Source organism: Populus trichocarpa, chromosome 7, assembly GCF_000002775.5.
Source record: "Populus trichocarpa isolate Nisqually-1 chromosome 7, P.trichocarpa_v4.1, whole genome shotgun sequence".
NCBI classification, from domain to species: domain Eukaryota; kingdom Viridiplantae; phylum Streptophyta; class Magnoliopsida; order Malpighiales; family Salicaceae; genus Populus; species Populus trichocarpa.
The window spans coordinates 3,932,042-3,954,132 of NC_037291.2; the positions used below are offsets into that span (position 1 = coordinate 3,932,042).

A 22,091-nucleotide genomic window follows, 5' to 3' on the forward strand; every position below is an offset into this window, starting at 1 on the left:
GACAGACAAAGAATAAAAAACAAAAACAAAGATAATAAAATAAGAAAAGCTATTATAAGAGCAACACAAAATGAGACAAGACAAAAACTCAAAGAACACTAGCCTCAAAACTATCAATAATTTCTCTCTCAGTACATAGAATTGGATTCCAACCAAAATTCTTGTTTCCATCATGGATTCTCGACTAGACACACCACAACTACAGCTCCCCTACCACCTCAAGCCAGATCCTCGTAAAATCACATTATTGCTTTCTATATCGATGGTGTATATCTTTTAGGACAGACTATTTGGCCATCGATCTCTTAGTAGAGGTGGCGATGACAATGATATACACCATCGATATAGAAAGCAAGAGAGAGAAGAGGAACATCCATCCTAAAGGATCACCCATCAGAGCGTTTAATAGACACTCATAATCTAACCGGTTTATCCAGGTGTACATTACACGTACCAATATTGCCTTTTCCCATTCTAACCACTTCGGTTTAGTTCTAAACGACTTCTGTGACTTGTGAAGGCCAGTTTTGAATCCCGATATGTAATTTGTGTTTTTTAGTTCAAATAATGTGATTTCATTAATAAAAAAAAAGGAAAATTACCCTAGCATTCTATAATTTGGTTAAGATTGCATATGCCTACCGAGTTTAGAAAAAATAAAGTTTGCATCCTCGATCAAAGAAAAATTTCAAAATCGATGATAAGATCAAAATAACCTTATATTTATTATATTGAAAATTGACTCAAACAACAAATCACTTATTCCCTCTCATTAATCGACTACAAATCTTATCATTAAAAAATCAATTTCTCTCTTCTCGAATCAAAATCAAACAAAAAAACTAGTGATTGTAATAAATTTCTCGCATGATTTTGTGGTTTAATGTGGTTATATCGTTTTGCTTCTATAATCTCACTCATGTTTCATCCAGATCCAAATCAAAAGTAGTAAAACTCATTTTTAGAGAATAATAGGGTAAGTTTTTCTTGAATCTAGGTTCTTTAGTCTTTGGACTCCTTTTGGAGGTAGGTTTAATTCACAAGTTAAAAACATAAAAGAGAAGAAAGAAAACGACTATTTTCTTTTTGGGGTTGACTTCATTTTTAGCCAAAAACAAGTTTTAGGCTTTGGTTATCAAGTGAACAAAGAAACCTTTCTTAAGAGAATTTAAAAATTCTGGCTTTAGTGAAATGGGTAATAAGTAGGGTCTTGAAAATTATAAAATTTTGGCCATTTTTAGGCAAAACAAGTTTTGAGCTTTGGTTAGTAGGTGAACAAAGAAACCCTATTTAAGAGAACTTGAAAATTCTGAATTTAGTGAAATAGGTACTAAGTGGGGTTTTGAAAATTATGAAATTTTAATGCATTGGTGGTTTTGGATAGTAGGTTTTAAAGAGAAAGAAACCCTTTTAGACTAACTATTGATCAATGGCAAAAACTATGGATCCTTTGCTAGTCTATATTGGAGCTTAGCCTGGTGAATTACATCATCAACCCTGGGAGAGTTCTTGCTTGTGTGTTGGGGAAGTGCAAAAATCTAAAGAAGACTAATTTGGACGTGTGTTAGAGTTAGAGAATGCAATATTATAGGTTTAGCACAAAAAATAAGTAAACTTCTCTCAATTTTTCTCTAACTTCCTTTAAATTTCTCCTTGCCATTTCTGATGAATAGTCCACTGTCTTAGATAAGTAATCTTCTCTCAATGATTATACAAATGAGAGTCTTAAAGTCCTAGATCAAAATTGTTCAATGCTTGAGTCTTTTCAAATAACTTTTTATGATGAATTTCTTTCATTTACACAATTTTAATAATTGGTTTTTGGCTTTTCATTTGGAAAAAGATCAAATAAGTGGCATTCTCATTATTTTTGGGTTTGCATCTCTTTAGTCATTAAATGAAAAATAATAGAAAAGTTGTAAATAATAAGATAATTTTTGTTGACTTTTTTGGATGTGCCAAACACAAGATGTAAACAGTTATGCATATATTAAAGTTTAGAAGAAAAATTATAATTTTATAAAACTCTATAGTCAAGTGCAAGTTCGATCAAACTATAAGATGTTAGGGGTGATTTTACCTAAAAATAAGTAAATAAAATTTTGCTCACTCTTAAAAGTCAACTTGTGGATGATATAATTCTCAAACGGTTTTATCCTAGACAAGTATAGTTTTGGTCATCTAATAAAAAAATAATAAATATAATATTATTTTTTCTTCAAAAACATGTGTAAATAAAATTTGTTAGATTTTAATTCAAGAATTTCCTTGTGGTTGGTGTAATATTTAAAAAGATTATGTCTCCATGAAGTCAAAACCTTATTCCTTTTTTTCAAAATAAAATATAAATTATGTAAATAAAAGAAAATGAGTTAAAACTAAAGTAATTGTTTACTATTCCGGATCTCATTCCTATAATTTAAAAATAAGGATTAGGCTTGGTTATCAAGCCTCGATCCAAAATCATTGTCTCTAGTTCTAGAAACCTTTTACCATCAATAAGTAAATACAAACATTTAGTTTAGGTAAAATCTTAACATATATGTACAATATGTATTTTTATTATTAAAAGTAAACACAATACAACTTATTTTAGATAAAATATTTTAGTATAATTTTCATCATTCCTTTATTATAACGAGCTCCTTACTCAATAATCTCTGAAGACTAGTTATGATTTCTAACTACCATAAAACTAAGTGGTGATTTTATTTCTTTTATTTAACCCCTTTCATATATAGATCACCAAGATATCTCTTACAATATATGTAATACTTCTGTACTTATTTGGAAAATAATTTGAATTAAGAAAGACAAGATTAAATAATTATATTGAATTGAAATTGTTGAATTCAAAGAACAAGGACTAAATAATAATAATAATTTGGTGAACAAGTTTGAGATGTCTGATCCTTGACTTAAGTCTAATAATGATAACTTGTTTGCTTAATTGTTTAATATGATCTTCCTTAAATAATTTCTCAGCCCAAGAATTCAAATCCAAATTTAAAATGGATTTTTATAGTTGGTCCAGATTTGGTTGTTGTTGGCTATTTCTATGCGCTACCATATTTAGGGAAGTTGTTAACCAACTGATACCCATTCAAAAGTCAGGTGTCACCACCCACCATTAATGAACATACAACATTGAATCAAGACCTTTTCATCAAGACAACTCTTTTCATCTTCCTAAAAGTTCTCTTCTTTGTCTCTTGTGAAAATTTTCTATTTCTATTTTTAGCTAAATATAACTAGAAAAACAAGTCTTATTACATTCTTCCCCCATCAAACAACATTTGCCTCAAGGTGAGGATAAGTCTTTTTAAACCAACCTTGTTATATTTATTGCCCAATGACTTTTTCCTTGTGCCTTAAAATCTTCTTAGGTTCAAGATCGGGTAGCCCTTCCTAAAACAAAGGTAATTTTAAGATCAATTGCTCTTATTCTCCAACCCTTTTCTTTAATAGTGACACATGAAAGATGGGGTGCACCTATATGTCTTATAGAAGTTGTCTTGAGTTTTAAATGAATCATAATAACATTAGGCTACCTTTTGATTTTCCTTTATGACATGTTTACCTATCGATATGGCTGGAGTTTGAAGGACACCCAGCCTTTCTCTTTAAAGTTTTGCTCCTTTTTTTTTTCATTTGTCTATGTTTTCTGCTTTTTTTGTGCTCATAACAGATTAAATTTGATATTTTGTAAAATAGTAAACCTCTTTATGAGATGTTCCTTTACTATTTGATTAAGAGACAACCTAATGATATAATTTATTAAATTAGGTGGCCTATACCCATAAAGTACCTCAAATGGAGTAGTTTGTAGGGATGAGTGGTCAATTGTATTATACAATCTTTAATTGTTGTTAACCATCTAGACCAGTTTCTAGGATTATCACCTGCAAAATAAAATAGATAGTTTTCTAGACTTTTATTAGTCATTTATGTTTATCCATCTGTATATGGGTGGTGGGTAGTAGACATGAGTGACTTAACTCATTGAACATTGAACAACTCATTCTAGAACTTACTATTGAAAATAGAATTTTTATTAGTCACTACATTTTCAGAGAGCCCATGTAATTTCATAACATATTGAGAGAAGGCTTGAGTAACCATAAAAGTTATATAAGGGTAAGCTAATGCCATGAAGTGAGCATATTTAGACAATCTGTCAATCACCACTTAGATCATAATATATTTGTTCTGTTAATGAAGTTTATGGAAATAGATGGTCATGGTTCTTATAGGATAAGAAAAGGTTGCAATAAGTTAGAAGGTTTAATATTCTCCAATTTGACCCTCTGATAAACAACATATTTTCAGATGTATTCCTTTATTTTAAATTTCATATCTAGTTAAAACAAAATCCCTCATAGCTTTTCTGAAGGTTTTTTTATATCAAGAATGACTTATCACAAAACTGTTATGCATGTAATGCATGATTGCTTTATTGAGGGGACATACTTTACTAATATAGATAATTTTTTTATACAATAATATGCTTCTTTCTAACTTATAACTCAGGGCTTTTATGACATCTCTTTTAATCTGTTATAGAATGTTCTGAATCTCTAGACCTGTAATATAACTTTTTTTCAAAAATTTACCTAATTTACTAAAAGGATTGTGACTCCCAATAAATCCCAATAACTACTTCCCCATGTTTTCTAGAAAGTGCATCAACTATTAGAATATCCTCGTTTTTCTTGTACTTTCTTCTAAAATCATAACCAAGTAATTTAGAGATCCATTTTACTGGATAAAGGTTCCTATTTTTTTTTATAGCAAGTGGTTAAGACTTTTCTATTCATTTTTTTATTTTAAAATGTTGGACAAACAAATAGGATCTCTTTTTTTTTTTAATTGCTAAAACAATGGCAAAAAGGTTTTTCTTTTTTTTTCTTATAGATGGACAACCCTAACTCTTTCCCTTTAATGCCCTGCTTAGATAAGAAATATGTTTTTCCCTTTATATTAAAACAACTCCAATTCTTTCTTCGGATGTATCACATTCAACTACAAAAGGTTTAGAAAATCTAGTAGGGTTAATACTGAGGGATTGATTACAACTTGTTTTAGGCTAATAAAGGCTGCTTTTATAGAATCATCCCAACCAAACCCTTTTTTTCTTAGTAATTTGGTTTATGAGCTTGTTATGACCTCATATTTGTTTTATATAAATCTTCAATAGTAACTGCTTAAACCCAAAAACCTTTTTAATGTCTTAATAGTTTTGGGTATGGGCTACTTAATCATGACCTCCACCTTACTTTAATAAGCCTTAACCCCTCATTTTGTTATTATTGGTTTTGTGTTTAACTTGTTGGTATATCCATTTTCTTTACAAAAAGAACTAGTGTTTATTTTTTTTTTTTTAAATATTTCTTACAAAAACTTTTAAGACTCAATTCTTAATATGAAAAGTACATCCAATTATCTATGAAGCTAAATCTCAACATATTTAATGCAACATGTATATATAAATTTAATTATTAGATTTGTTGTTGCACGAATAAGTAAAATTATAATTACATTAATTTAACCTTCCAATATTTCTAGTTTTTTATTGCAAAAGAAATTAAAAATATGTATTAACATAATCATCATCATCATAAGTAATAGTAGTCGGAGTAACAATAGAATCAATATTACCTTATTATATTAAAAAACTTGGGAAAGTTAATGAAGCTTCACTGTTCATAAAGCTCTTAGACATGTTTTATAGGTAATACGATCAAGGAAATTTACTATGAGAAAGTAAAAGATTCTAGGGTCTCATAACAAATTCTAAAATAATTAAAAACTCATTTTTTTTTTCTTTCCTCTCTATAGCCATCAAAATATAAAGTATTGAAGCACTCACAAATAAATCTTATTCTAAAATATAAAAATTTTAGATTTTTATGTGAACGAAGTACATGTGTTTTTTTTTTTTAACTTGAGTACACAATTTAAAACAAACCCATAAGAAAGAATAATGAAAAAAATTGATTTGCAATTGAAATGGAAGTGATTAGAGAGTGTTGCAGTTATTTCCTTTGTATAATTCAAACAAATAAATTCATTTTTTTTTTACATTAAAAAATTCATTTTTTTTTATTAGAATCGACAATTATATTGAAGATAACAAGCGATCCACCTAGATATTTCTTCTTGATGGTTGTGCGTCAGCACAAGAACTATCTAGTCTATATAAAAAAAAATCTTCAATCTGTTCACAAGATCTTACTTGAAGTATAAAACGAAACGATGGAAGATTTGTGAGGGAAAGTGTCCCAAACTTCTCGTATAAAGCAAATCAAACACATCCAAGCTTCAAAATAGACGGTGACAAATAATTCGTATGGCTGTGCAAAGGACTGCCATTAGGTCGAGCAACCACACACCACACCCACCTAATACGTTAAGCTCACTCATCAAACCTAACACTCCAACATAAAGGAATTGCCCGAATATTCCCCATCTTGTTTCATGTCACTTCATTTCATCGCATACATATTGACAAAGTGTGTTCCACATATATTAATTAGGTACTTACTGGTTCATTTCCTTCCCTGGAAGTGATTCCTGGTTTTGATTATGTTTGTTTTAGTGTTTTAAAAATATTCTAAAATAATAAATTTTAAAAAATAAAAAAATACTTTAAAAAATAATTATGGTATTCGACTTGCTCTGCTCAGGCTGCCATCATCATTCATCAACTAATGAATCTAGATATGTTTTTGCGTGTGAGTGTGTATGAAGCACGTGATAAATATTTGAAGCACGTGAGCCCAAAACGTCGTCCACTGCTTCTCCGAAACCAGAATTTCTAGGCGTGTGTATGGTGGTCAATAGATACAGATTAATATACATATTGATTGGGTCCCCAAGTCATGGAAACGCGGTGGCAGGCAGCGTAGTCTAATTCTTATTATTGTGTATAGCGTGACAACATGTGATGCCTAGCCAGGGCTGGTTGCGGCAGCAGATCGACCATACAATACAAACGTGGTATCTCTCTCCACTGCATGTTTTGTACTGATTATTCCAGATTGACGACCACTCGGGCTTTTTTTTTTTTTTTTTAATTCAGAATTAGCTTCATATTTTTATGACGCAGCTGGAATTGAGGTGCAACCTTCTCTTTCTTTTCTTGATATTTATGCCTTCACATGATACCGCAGGCCTGGCCTCTCTCTCTTGGGAATTTATCTGATTTTTTATCCCTTTTACTTTCAAGGAAAGGCAGCCATGGTGCACGACAAGCTAGAAATCATCATATTCCCAGGTGACAAATATAAATAATACCGTCCCAAGCTAATGTTGTGCAATTAAGATCCTATAATAACTTCTAATAAATTTTTAAAATAACATAAAATAAATAAAAACATTGGACATAGACAAGATATATCTATATTTTGAAAGTATAGAAATTCACTCTTGTAAATAAATTTATTTTATATTTTCATCTTTGTTTTTCCAACTAATAAATTCCTTTTTTTTTAATCTCGAAATAATAATAAAATATCACCTAAAATATATTTTAAAAATAATAAGATGCCATGTCATAACAGTTTGTAAAATTAAAATCTTTCCCAAGCATATGGGACAATTAATATTTGGCCAGTGTAACATTTTGGTAACATGCAATATATATAATCTTTAATTGAACGCCAGGAAACAATATTCTTACTTCCACCACATGTTACGAACAACATAAATGATCTGTTAATAATAAACATAGAGGTTTCTTTTCTTAATAAATAGGTAATTGTTGCAAAATATATATTCTCTCCCCGTATTTAAAAAATATATTTGAGAAATAAAAAAAGATGTTTCCATAAGAACTAAAAAGAAAAACTCCCAGAAAACAATTAATGAATTTTATTTTTATAGAAAAAATCTAACAGAAGGATCCATTCCAGTCTCTTTATTAGTTCTTATAAAAAAATTTATTACACTAATGCAATTAATATCGTGTTGTTCGACTAGCATTATTTTTAATATAATTATCGATAAATTTATATTATTTTTCATTGATATATCTGTTTGAATTTGATAAATTTTTTGGCAGTGAAAAAAACAAATTGGAATATGTGAACCCATATTTTTATTAATTCATGTGAGAAATAGGTGTTGAATTTTTCATGTTAAGATTAATACGAAATTAACCTATGAATTATATAAGTTAAAAATTGAGATATTACATATGGCATGTGATTGACACATAGACATAGTTGCGAGCCTAGCACATCCTTTTGTTATCTGTAGCATTTCTTTTTCGAGAACCCAATTTGTGAATATTATTATATTGGATCGTGTTAAAAAAGAAAATTATTATATTGGGTCCAAAAATTATGACCTAGCAGTCCGTTTCCACTTGAGAAAACTCCCTATATAACCCACCGTTTCTCCTTTTCCTTTTCTCACACTACATGGTTTTCAATTTTTTTCTCTTCTGCAAACGCTAAACGAGCATGGAGTGGGTAAGAGGAGGCTGCCTTGGCTATGGCAGCTCATCCACGGTCCATCTTGCAACCACCAAAAAGTCGTCTTCTTCATATCCTGCAGTGATGGCAGTGAAGTCCTGCAACCAATCAGACACCACCTTGCTCAAGAACGAGAGGGAGATTTTTAATGAAATTGGCTTCTGTCCAGAAATCATCCAATGTTTCGGCGACTGTCAAACTGTAGAAGAAGACAACGAACGTTTATACAATTTGCTGTTGGAGTATGCTAAGGGAGGCAGCTTGGCTTACCAGCTCAAGAAATCTGGTGGTTGCTTGCAAGAAAGTGATGTCAAAGACTACACAAGATCGATACTGAAAGGTCTGCGCCATATTCACTCAAAAGGGTTTGTTCACTGTGACATGAAGCTTGATAACATGTTGTTGTTCGAGAATGGTGAAGTGAAGATTGCAGATTTTGGGCTGGCAAAGAAAGCAGGGGAGAAACAGGAAAGAGTTGAAATTAGAGGGACTCCTCTTTATATGGCACCTGAATCAGTCAACAACAATGAATACGAGTCGGGGGTTGATATTTGGGCTCTTGGCTGTTCTATTGTTGAGATGGTGACCGGGAAGTCTGCGTGGAATAGTAAGCCAGGAGCCAATATGTTTGTGTTGCTGATCAGAATTGGAGAAGGAGATGAATTGCCAATCATTCCAGAAGAATTGTCCCAAGAAGGCAAAGATTTTTTGTCAAAGTGTTTTGTTAAAGATCCTACACAAAGATGGACGGCTGACATGCTTTTGGAACATCCTTTCGTTGCTGACCAAGTTAAAGAAACTGTTCCATTCAAAGAAGAAAGCGAGGAATTATTACCAACATCACCAAGATGCCATTTTGATTTCTCAGAGTGGGTTTCTATTCAATCATTATCGCCAATATCAGAGGTTTGGTCTGATGGGAAACTGGAATCAATATTTCCTTCATTACATTCATCTTGTTTGGCTTCACCTTCGGATAGAATCCGGCAGCTAACAGGTGATCGGAGTTGCAATTGGTGTGATTCTGGGTGCTGGATCACGATTAGATGAGGCAGAGCTGGAACAGAGACCAAAGATTCAATCAACTGCGGAGATATATTCTCTTTACCTTTTTAAGTTATATCCAGCCATGGAGATTCCATTGATTTTTTATGTATATACCCCCCCCCCCCCCTCAAAAAAAAAAAAAAATGTACATAAGTAGAACATTGAGCAGAGATTTGTTTTTAGCAGACTGATTTTTAGCTTATGAAACAGTCATGATTGGTGGCTTAGTACAGAGCATCATTTTTGTATTTGAGATAGAGGTCAATTACATTTCTTTTCCATGAAAGTTGATCTTTTCCATCTGTCACTGTTATATATCCATTTTTTAATCTGTTTCTAGAATTTGTGGCACAAAACAGAGCAGCACATGATGGATTTGATTTTATTAATAAATCAAGTATTATACCTGTATATTGTAATACACAATAAGAAAATACAATAAAATATCAGTTATATATACAAAATTAATCTTAAAATGATGTATAAGAATCCAGTCCACATATAAAAAACTTGAAAGATTAAACATAAGAGAAGATGTTGAAACTTATTATAAAAAAATATAACATAGTTAATATTAAAGAGCAGATAATCAATTAAGCAAACAATCAAAATCAATTTAAGATCCTAGTGAAGTTAAAAATATATTTTATTTTGATTTTTTCCCTTATTCTTCTAATGAATTCTCCGTATAAACATGTCCTGTGTAACAATTTTATCATGATCGGACCTCGTTTATTATTTATCTCTTTTATTGTTTCTTCAATGAATCTTGATTGTCTACTTCATTGATTCTTTACTCTCGAGAAGGAGAAGGAAGTTCTCAAGGAACCTGGTTATTCTCAACATATCATTCAATGCTTTGGTGACAATCATACTGTTGAATAAAACAACAAGCGTCTATACAATTTGTTGCTGTTGGATTACTATTTTTTAAAAATAATATAAATCTCATTTTATATGCTTAATTGTTTAAACTATTAGATTAAATTAGTTTTTTGATATGATATCAGAATTTTAATGACTAAGCGTTTACGAGTTTGAACCTCACAATCTCCATTTATTTAATAAAAATTAAATATAAAATAGTGTGATTTTGTATAAATTTCAAGCTTAAAAAACTTTTATTTTAGAAGATATATTAGAAAATAATATAAATTATTGAATTGAATTGGTTCTTTGACAGTTTATCACACAAACTCAAGATTATGCAAGGTCGATTCTTAAGGGTCTGCGTCGTATCCATGATAAGGGTTTTGTTCACTGTGACGTGAAGCTTGATAATATGTTGTTGTTCGAGAATGGTGAAGTGAAGATTGCAGATTTTGGGCTGGCAAAGAAAGCAGGGGAGAAACAGGGAGAGTTGAAATTAGAGGGACTCCTCTTTATATGGCACCTGAATCAGTCGACAACAATGAATACGAGTTGGGGGTTGGTACTTGGGCTCTTGGCTGTGCTATTGCTGAGATGGTGACTGGGAAGCCTGCGTGGAATAGTAAGCCAGGAACCAACATGTTTGTGTTGCTGATCAGAATTGGAGAAGGAGATGAGATGCCAATCAGAACAGAAGAATTGTCCCAAGAAGGCAAAGATTTTTTTGTTAAAGATCCTACACAAAGATGGACTGCTGAGATGCTTTCGGAACATCCTTTTGTTGCTGATCAACGGAAAGACACTGTTCCATTGAGAGAAGAAGAAGGTGGAGAATTATCACCATCACCATGCCATTTTGATTTTCCAGATTGGGTTTCAATTCAATCACCATCACCAAGATCAGAGTTTTAATATGTTTGCTGTATAATTTTTTTTTCATGGATGTTCGGGCCAGTACACCTCAATTAATCCTTCGAGACCCTAAAGTTAATGACCAGGTAAGTCTCCAGTGATCCTAAAATTTATGGAACTCGAACTGGTGATTTCTGGAGAGTAAATTCAGAACCTGACTAGTTAAGCTACACTTCTTAGAATTTGTTCAATTTTTTAATTTTTTTTATTAACATAGATATTTGAGTTAATTTATACATATTTCACATATTTCAATTAATTTTATAAACTTTAAAATTAATAATTATATAAGTTTTTAATGTATATAAATGAAGTAACTCAAACTTATAATCGTTTAGGAATAAATTCATCAGATATCTTGCAGGTTGTTTATAATTTCTTAATTTTTTTTTTGGTAACCCGGGGTGTTCGGGCCAACTTACGCGCATCACAACTAATCCCCGGATTCACTGAACACCCTGTAAGCCAAGTAAATAGATAAAACACTGCAAGAATAACAAACATGCACGCTAAGACTCGAACCCAGATAACAAAAGTAAGAAACGTTTCCTCTGCTGCTGGAATTGTTTTTACAGGCGGTGGCATAAATCACTGCACATTACTGATACGATGTTTCCCCCCTCGTAATTGGGAAAGGGCCCACTTATCAGATCTCAAGAATCACGGGAGCATCCTGCATTTGACAGCGTTTGTTGAAGACTTCTGTCACAACAACCACCATTGGAGTTCAAGAATTTTAAGCTCTTAACCCATTTAACCATTTCAGAAGAAAGAAAAGAATGGCCAACTGATATTTATTTTTAGATTTTCCAAGCTATGATTTTTATTTTAAATACGAGGAGCGGTTGTTGTTAGATAAGAAAATTATGTAAATATAATATTAGAGCTACCATTTTAAACATAACAATTTTTTTTTAAAATAAAAAATTTAAGAGGTTTTTCATGGATGATTTGTTTGAATTATTTTTGGAGGTGAACAATTAAACGACTTGTAGTTTATGACAACCCAATTTTTAAAAAATTATTCAAAGTCGAAAAAGATCAAATTTTCAGGTAATAAATTCTTAAACAACTCTAGATCTATCTAACAAAATTCTAATAATTCCTAAATAATTTTGTTTTATAATTTTTAATGCATGTGTATGATATTTGAGAACCACACACACTAACAAAATCACAACAGTCAGTCCATGACCGACGGCTTTTGTTGAAGACTTTTGTCACAACAACCACCATTGTAGTTCAAGAATTTTAAGTTCTTAACCATTTCAGAAGAAAGAAAAGAATGGCCAACTGATATTAACTGCTACCACGTTAGGCTCATCCTAACAGATGATTAAGAAAGACGATATGAAACTATCTAGGTGGTGGTCCAGTGGTAAGAATTTAGAATCAAGAGGTTTGCTTTTTCTGTGGTCTCAGGTTCGAGCCCTGTGGTTGCTCATATGATGGCCACTAGAGGTTTACATGGTCGTTAACTTCAGGGCTCGTGGGATTAATCGAGGTGCGCGAAAGCTGACCCGAACACCCACGTTAAACTAAAAAAAAAATGATATGATAGGGATCGTCTAGCTAAATGATAGATCATATCTCCCCCTTGAAATTTGAAACTTGAGAGCATTTGCTTTATATAAATAATTATTTATTTAGGGCACCGTCAGAATCAACATCATCATGGGATATATAATACTATCCTTAAAATCACCATTTAATTATTAATCACGTGGTTAAGGAGTGATGATTAAGAAAAGAGTGTTGAATTAATCTTAAATGGCATGCACGTTTATAATGCAGGCTGTCCGTAATCCAAGCTTTTTAGGCAAATTTCACATTTAAGATTTGATGCAACAATTCTCTTCTTGTCGTTAGTCTATCTCGAGGTTGGTCCCAAATATATTCCAAATTTTACACGAGGGAGAATCTACCCATCGCCATTGATGTGAACAGGCATGAACATACAGTAATTGCTATGCCATTTCTACTTAGTTTTTGGGAATTACAACTGGAATAGTGTAGCTGCTTATTTGGATCTTGCAAAACATGGAAGAAATGGTATACATTTCATTTCCATTAGGTTTTAAATGAAAAAAGATTTCGGTACTAATTCACGTTGGGATAATAATTACTTTTTAAAGTATTTTTTATTTGAAAATACATTAAAATTATATATTTTTTTAACATCAGCATATCAAAACAATAAAAATTTTTAAAAAATAATTTAATTTTCTTTAAAATTATGGTAATATCGGAAAAAACAAACACTCTTTTCAAGAATGGATTTCTTCTTCTCTTTGAGGCCTAAACTAAAAATGGCCCGGATATCATATGGCTGACAGAAGTTCGAAGCAATTTAACCAGGCTTGGGCCTAACAATTTATGGCCCGAAGCTAACAATATATAATTTATATATTTTTAGGTTTTTTGTTTTTTTCAAAATAGACTGCCATTTCATTTTCCAATTTTTAAAAATTATAGAAAATTAAAAATAAATAATTTAATTTAATTTATCTAAATATTTTATAAATTTAACTCATGGATAAAATTGTATCCACATCATGTAAATTTATATTTTCATGAAAAATAAATTAATTTTTTTGCTTTATTATTTGAACAGTCGGGAATAATTTTCTTCCTATGGGAATTTATTCTTCCTGTCCATGTATTTCGAGAATCTTGATATTTCTCAAGAATTTTTTTGTAATTTATAGTTTTATTTTCCGTGGATTATTTTTGTACTGCCAAAACTATTTTCAAACATGTATTTTTTAATCATTCTCTAAAGTTGGAGGGGCCATTCCGAAAGGCCTGAGGCCCCAGTCAGGCCAGGTCAAGTTGCTTAAGAAAACAAAACAAAAATGCAGTCCGGATTTAAGACAAACATCTTAACCTAACGATTTTGTTGCCCACTTCCTCGATTTGTTTCATTAACTTGTCAGGTTCTTGCGTCGGTTGCATAGTTTTTTTTGGGTCAGTTATTTCAGGAAATTTTTATTTTTTTTCTTATGAAAAAATAAAATTCCCTGATTTACTAAAAGAAAACGAGGGAACATTGAATATAAGGATCAATCTATTATCATAATTAGAGCCGGCTTATTTTAATTTTTTTATATATATTTTTAGATTATTTTAATATGTTAATATTAAAAATAATTTTTTTTTTAAAATATTATTATTTTAATATACTTTCAAATAAAAAATATTTTAAAACATAAGAAATACTGAAATACTTAAGTATTGTGGGTTATTAAAATAATAATAATAATAATATCATAAAATCCACCGACGAATCCTGCGGATTCTTTTAATTCCTTGTTCTAATGGGTCCAGAATCATCAACTACTGGTGGTACCTAGACAGTTGTCAGTATTTGCTTTTTTATTTAAAAAAGAAGAAAAGCTCAAATTGTCAAAGAAAAATAGTAGCAGAACAGTAATGAAGCCAAAGACTCATAAATTTGTAGCGTACATGCCCCCTTTTCTGTGATGTAAACGAAAACGTTACATGGAGAGCTGTAACGAAAATGAAAGATGAAACAGTGTATATATCCCTTCTACATTTATGTCTATTTATTGATAAGTGCATTTATTCTTGAGAGAAATTGGCACATTCATTTTCTTAGGATCCATGACCACAGAGCACTCGATCCTTTTGTAGAATTTGGGTTTGACCAGCTTGCCTAACACATAAGCTCTTGATCTAACCATGAAGTTCAGTATCAATGGCACTGGTTGAGTTGGTGCACCATTCAAACTGCTCAAGCTAGCTCCCCCTCCATACAATGGAATTTTACTGCCTTTCACCATAACTGTTAATGTTCTTTGACTCTTTCTTGATTGATAGAACTTAGATATCTGCAAAACCCAATTTGCAAGTCAAATATTAATGGAAACAATTACAGAGCACACACATATATATATATAGAGGGAGAGAGGGCTTAGTGCCTACAGTGCCAGTAGCCACGGTGAGTTCAGAGTAGGATAGGTCCAGAGGTGTTGATGTAACATGGACACCGAAAAATGTAGCGGTGTTGCGAAATGTGAGCTTCACTGTGCAGTTCATTGACACCATTTCTGTTGCCACTCCAGAGAAGTCCATTCCAGCGTGTACAATAAATTGATCGAAAATTATGTTCTACAAGCAGGAAATCAAGGCCCCATTTATCATTCCTTTCTTTGATCAAATATGATGTAATAATTAACAATGGTATTAAAACAAAGGACAATGCTATTCAGTTTGTACCTTCATGGTTATGGTGGGTTTTTGAGGCCGACTTGCGCCCCAAAGAATCAAGGAAAACAAAGAAAAAAGAATCCAGAACCCCACGATGAAGGCAAGAAAATAACAGCGACGAGACATGCCATGGGGGCCATTATCACCATCGAGAAGTCCTTCTTCTTCAATGGCATCAAATTCCTTCCAGGGTTTTCGGCCTTTGGGACCCGATCCATCGGTTTTATGTTGTTTGTGAGGCTTAAGGGAGGCAGAGTAGCGCGTAGAGGAGGACTCGCGCGAATGAGGGCCTAAGGAAGAGTTGGAATGAGAGTGAGGGGGTGAACCCATTGGGCTAAGTACAGGAGTAGAGTGGAATGAGTTCGTGGTTTTTTCTCCATCATGGGAGTCTCTTGATGGACTCTGCACATAGTATACAGGGCGGCGGGGAGGAGACGATCTTGCGGGTGATGATGGAGTTAGGCTGCTCACCTCTGAGTCTGTCTTTGACAGTTGAGCTGACATTGTTGTTTTTATTGTTGATGGAGCAAGTTATGCTAACAGAGGTGGAGTAGTACTGATTTTGCAGAAGATTCGTGAAGAAGTGAAGATGATAACAATTGGTTTGTTCGATTTTTTTTTTGTGTAGTGCAGGATCTCAAGAACGTACCTTATGGTGGCGCACGTTGTGTTGTGATTTGTTTTATGTTATCAAAGCCTTGGTTATGGAGGTTATTAATAGGGGAAGGTGGAGTTGACAGTAAAAATAGCTGGAATTGTCTACTTGATGTTTTTGTTTTATTGCATATTCAATCTTTCACTATGATACGAGGAGTGCTGTTGGTGGTAATTTCCATGCTGAAATCATGCAGCTTATGGTCATACATGTTAGGAAATTAAATAGAAAGAACATAAGGTCTTTGAATAGAAATAAAAGAGAAATTAAGTAAATTGGAAAAATGGTTTTATTTTTATTTTTATGAATTGATGATGATGATAATTATGTAGACACATGTCACACACACTTTACAAAAGATATCGGTTACCAATATATTTAAAACAATTAATATAATTATATTAATGTTAACCATTTAAACTTTGTATTGCACAATCAAAATTCTAAACAGTCAAATCTAAAATTTATTAATTATTAAAAATGACTATCATTAATTATAAATTTAAATCAATATTTTAATATTTCTTCACATGATTTAAAATTATTCATTAGTATAATAAATAAGATAAAAATAAGTAATTAATGTTGTGTAAAGAAGTGAGATATACTTTCAGAGTTTGAATCTATACTGTCTCAACCTAAAGAACCATAATAATTATGATATTTTGAATTAGTTCTTTGGACCAAGTTTAAAATTATTACACACACAATATATAATTGATTTTAAGTTCTATCAGTGTTGTGTTTTTTTCAATCATGCTAACATATCTTGTCTCATAAGTGTCTATAAAGAGTAGTTCAAGTTTGTGCCCTAAAAGACTTTCAAAGAGCCATTAAAAATAAGGATACAATAGTAACCTCACCACCACACTCACTTAGATGAATCATCCAAGGATGTTTTATGACAAAAACATCTCAATTTTGTTTTTTGCATTTGAATTTATTCAGGGATTAATTCTTCACCACCATCACAATATATATATATATATATATATGATGATTGTGCTCTTTCTAGTCACTCAACAATATTGTTTTTACCTATTGAACTTTATTTATGGAATTATCATATATTTGAACACATGTTTCCATTATAGGTGATTAAAGGCCTTATTTTTATTTTTCTCAACGATTGAATAACTTCTTAGGACACCAAAAATATATTGAGTGGATCTGCTTTGTTGTTTTCAGACCTGAAAAAATTCAAAGAAATAATACCATGAGATATCAAATGGTAATGAATTTATATCTAATAATCATATGTATTATTTTTTTTCATTAATTGTTTTACTCTTAGTCTTAGCTATAGTATCTTGGCTATCACAATGTATTAATATAGGTGATATTAGTTTTAAAAAAAATGGTATATCAATTAATGTTTTTTTGAAGCCACTCAACTTCTAAACTAACAACATCTAATGCAACCAATTATGCTTCCAAGACTGAACGGGTAATTATAATAATTATATAATGTGAACACATACCCATTAGTAGATTTTGTTTCTTCTTAACCAAAAATCCAATTAACATAACTAAATCCATTTATTATAACAGGAAAACCAATATAATAAAATGCATAATCAATAATTCTTTTTAGATATTTAAAATTTCTTTCTAAGGCACTCCATTATAAAACCATCTATCTAATTTATCAACTGCATATGCTATATCAAGTCTAGTATGATTGGCTAGATGAAATAAAGATCCAATAATTTATGAATATTTAAGTCATGTAGAGATTTGGTTGAGGAACCGGATTAGATGGATTTGGTTTAGTGTGTTGCCTTGGTGGAGGAGGCAATGCAATAACGTTGAAGACGTTGGGAGTCTGCACTTTAACGATGGATAGTTCAGGTGACATATTTGGCAGCCGATTTAATGTGTTCGGTTGAAAAGCCAAAATCGTTGACAAAGATTATTTGGTGTACTGTCTTGGAGGAGAGACATTATGAGTGGCTATTCTGTGCATTGTGACAATGGATGATTCACAATGATTGAAGCAGAATGTTATTGGCCTTTGTTGGGTTATCATGTTGCAAGTTTTCAGTGGACGAAACATGCAATAAAGATGGAAACAACGAGGCTGTTACATCAATGAAAACAATTATGTGATGAAGTGTCTTGAGTACAAATGGTAGGCATATGGACCGCAGGTCAGGAGGATTTTATGATAGAATGCTACTTGTGTGGATGCTTGGGCAGGGTTGAGACTTGCTAAAAAAACTTCGACATAAAATTACGTTGATCACCAAAAAGGATTGTCTCATTTTACTTACAGGTTGTATATGGAACAATTGGGGAGTTGAGTGGATTTTATGGGGATTCACGGATTCTTCAAACTGGTTTTGTATAGTATTGTTCATGAGAAAAGGGATAAAAACTTTGAATGCTTAAGGAAGTGTCTGCACTTCATAAAAATAGCCTTACGAATTGACGAATTGGCATGTGGGATTGCTAATGAATGGAAACGGCTTGTGTGTGGCTCGGGAAAGTCGCTTACGAATTTTGGATCACCACCATTTTTTTTAATTTTATAGAAAGATTGAAAAGACTACATACATGAAAAACATCAAAATAATTAATTTTTCAAAGTAAAGTGATTGAGTTAAAGAAAAACTATTGCTATTTTTCAATAATTTAATTTTGAATATAACATTGACTAGACCAAGATCCTTTATATAAACAAATTTAGACAAGAAAGATATAATGATATTTATAACTATAACTTGAAATATTACTACAAAAAATCATAATGTCTTCAATATACAAATAAAAAATCACAAAATCATTTTCATTTTGTTACTTGAAATATTACTACAAATAATCATAATTAATGTCTTCAATATACAAATAAAAAATTACAAAATTATTTTTATTTTGTTTAATATAAATACATTTATCAGCAATATTTATTTGAAAAACCATTAAATAACATGATTTAATCAAATTTTTCATACAATTGTTTTGGATCTTATTTTAATCCATAATGAGATTTTACAAGTTTACATACTTTCTTATCTTAACCATGCACAAAAAAATCTTTTCGTCGATTCATATAAATTTATTCTTCTATATCACCATTAAAAAAAATTGTTTAAACATCTATTAGATTGATTTTCAAATTTGTAGAAAGAAGATAAAGCAACTAATAGTCTAATTGTAGTGATTTTAGAAACCAATGCATTTGTGTCAAAAATACTTCTTGTTTGAATCCCTAGTCTTAAATTCAATAGATCCATCAGTTCTCAATTTTTTTTCTAAGAACCAATTTACAATCTATTGTCTTACAACCTTGTGAAAAGTCATTTAAAATCAAGTTTTGTGAGAAAATAAAGAATTCATTTCCTGTTTCTTTCCAAAAAGAAGTCAATAGATATCATAGCTTTGCTATATGTTTCATGTTTGTTTTCAAGAAAAAAATATAAAAATTAACACCAAAGTATTTTACTTTTCTATTTATTTTACTATTTCTATAATTTCATTAGAAGATAACCAAGATATTGCTTACCAAATATATTTAAAACAATTAAATATAATAAATTAATTTAATCATAGATGTTAGCTTACTAAAACAATTAAATATTAATTATATTAATGTTAACTATTTAAATTTTGTATAGCACCATCATAATTTTAAACAACTAAGTTAATAAAACTTATTAATTGTTAAAAATAGTTATCATTAATTGTAATTTTATATCAAGATTTTAACAATACAACTCATCAGCTGCAGCAGTTCCTGCAAGTTGCTATGAGGTAAGTATTTGTTTTTGGCTCTAATCTGATCGAGTCCAGTATGCTTTTGCAATATAATTGATTCGAACAAATGCTATCTCAGTTAGACAGCAATACCTGTTTCTCTTTCGTTGTCTGTGTTCATTTTCTTTGTATAATTATATTGAAGTCTTGGAGACGAACCATCTAGCCCACAAAATACAAGCATTTTGGAACGAATCTAAATCCCTATTTGAAGCAAGGCTACACCAGAAGCACAAAATCCATATCATGATCTGCAGGATCTCACTATGAGTGCTCTTCTAGATGACTCTTCTACGCCCTCACATGCCAGGGCCAGGCTGCCATAAAAATATTGGGTTGACCCAGATGGGCATTGATTGCTTATACGCTTTTCTTAGCTCATTGTCACATGATATATGGTTTTTTTTCTTATTATTATACGTTATGGTCTGACCAGTGACCTGATTCTCCTCTTCTTGTCAAAATTCCCAGGTTCTATGGCGGGCTTGACATGAGCCCTGGACAAAGATACGAGGATTGCGGGTCTCAGGCCTTGCTAAAGAGGAGAAAGCCGACCATTCAAGTTATTATTTGACTCAATATGGTTCTCGTGTGATCGACACCGAGATCTACTTTTACTAGCTGCAAACTGATCAAGTGTAAACTGCTGTTTTAGTCAGCATGTGGTTCTGCTAGCTTCCACATCCTACACGAGAGATGAAAATAAGTCGCAGAAAATGTGGGTAACATGTATGGTTCTTTGCTAGACAAGGGCTTCAAGATTGGACAAAACTATGTATTTGCCTTCCGCCAATGGAGCACTGAGCAAATCTTACACGAATAAACTGTGTTAGAATATTGGTCTATATCATGCAGTAGGTCGAAACAAATATTTTTAAAATAAAAAAAAAAACAATATTATGCATTTCTTACATGTTTTTAGTAGTAAAAGAATTTTAATCGTTAACTTATAATTGGCTTAACTGATCAATCTTAAAACCTGTTGATCTGAATCATTATCTAGCTAAAATTTTAAAATTAAACTGTGTGAGAATTGATATAATATGACTACATCGATTTAACAAGTCTAAAGATAGTCTAGATGACCAATATAACATAGTATGATTTAATTTTTTTTTTTTTTCAAGATGACATCTCTTTAAATACCAAAACAGTGATATATTGAATTGATTTGAATTAACCTGTCAAACTCGACACTCGAGTTATGGACCCAAGTGAATTTAATAAGTTCATTTTTTGAAATAATTTTTTATTTAATTACATGATAACAAAAAAAAAAGGTTGCAGTAAAGCAACTGGATTAAATTAAAAAAAAGATTATGATGTATTGTAAAAAAATATTCTTGCTAATATTACAAAAATACTTCTATTTTCTTGTTTGAAAACAAAATAAAAACCAAATGCGATTAAAAAAATAATATCTAAAATATTTTATTTATTTATTTATTTATTAAAATAATATAAATAATATATTTGAATTCATTAATTTTTAAAAAATTAATTTTTTTTTAATTTCTAAAAAATAAAAAACAAATAGGCTAGGTATATATGTTTGGATAACCCAACAAGTCTAACTCATATAAAAAAAAAAACCTTGGCATAAGGGCTAGCTAGCCCAAGCCAATGGTTGGGCTTTTTTCTTCTCCAAATTGCAGTCTCTTGACAAAAGTTGTGCCATTAAGATAATTTTGAACTTTCATGTTGTGTAAAAAATAAGATTGAGATTGAGAGATATATTTTTTCCTAGTTTGATTTTTGTTTTTAATTAATTTTGAGTCAATGAATTAGTTTTTTTTCTTGATTGTAAAGGTGTTTTCTTGATGCTTTTAGATTAAATTAGGTTAAAACTTGAATTTTTAAGTCAAAAGATACCCAACTTGATTTTCTAACACTTCTTCAGTTTTGGACTAAATTGTTTCATTGCAAAACTATAGAGAGCATAGAGGAAATTTAAAAATATTTGAAGGCAAAATTAACTTAAAAGTGCGGAGACATCAATATTTTTTTTTATTTTTTTTCTATTTTTCATTTATTTCAATCTTGATCCTTTCATTTTCAATTTTTTTAAACAATAAAATTGAAAATGAAAGGATCAAGATTGAAATAAATGAAAATAGAAAAAAAAATTGATTTGTTTTCTTGAA

General features: G+C 31.0%; 2 protein-coding genes and 1 pseudogene across 2 annotated transcripts; 2 read left to right on the forward strand and 1 right to left on the reverse strand.

Annotated features, from left to right (window-relative positions):
- The first annotated feature begins 8,392 nt into the window (after positions 1-8,392).
- LOC7483109 (mitogen-activated protein kinase kinase kinase 20) lies at positions 8,393-9,810 on the forward strand. Its single transcript, XM_002310685.4, has one exon. The coding sequence runs from the start codon at positions 8,466-8,468 to the stop codon at positions 9,525-9,527; it is 1,062 nt and encodes a 353-aa protein (XP_002310721.3). The 5' UTR covers positions 8,393-8,465; the 3' UTR covers positions 9,528-9,810.
- A 408-nt stretch (positions 9,811-10,218) lies between these two features.
- LOC18101179 (mitogen-activated protein kinase kinase kinase 20-like) lies at positions 10,219-11,323 on the forward strand (annotated as a pseudogene).
- Positions 11,324-14,708: 3,385 nt separating this feature from the next.
- Positions 14,709-16,243, reverse strand: LOC7483108 (uncharacterized). Its single transcript, XM_002310099.4, has 3 exons — positions 15,546-16,243; positions 15,252-15,437; positions 14,709-15,157 (listed from the first exon to the last, which is right to left on the reverse strand). The coding sequence occupies exons 1-3, from the start codon at positions 16,038-16,040 to the stop codon at positions 14,873-14,875; spliced, it is 966 nt and encodes a 321-aa protein (XP_002310135.4). The 5' UTR covers positions 16,041-16,243; the 3' UTR covers positions 14,709-14,872.
- Positions 16,244-22,091: the final 5,848 nt, after the last annotated feature.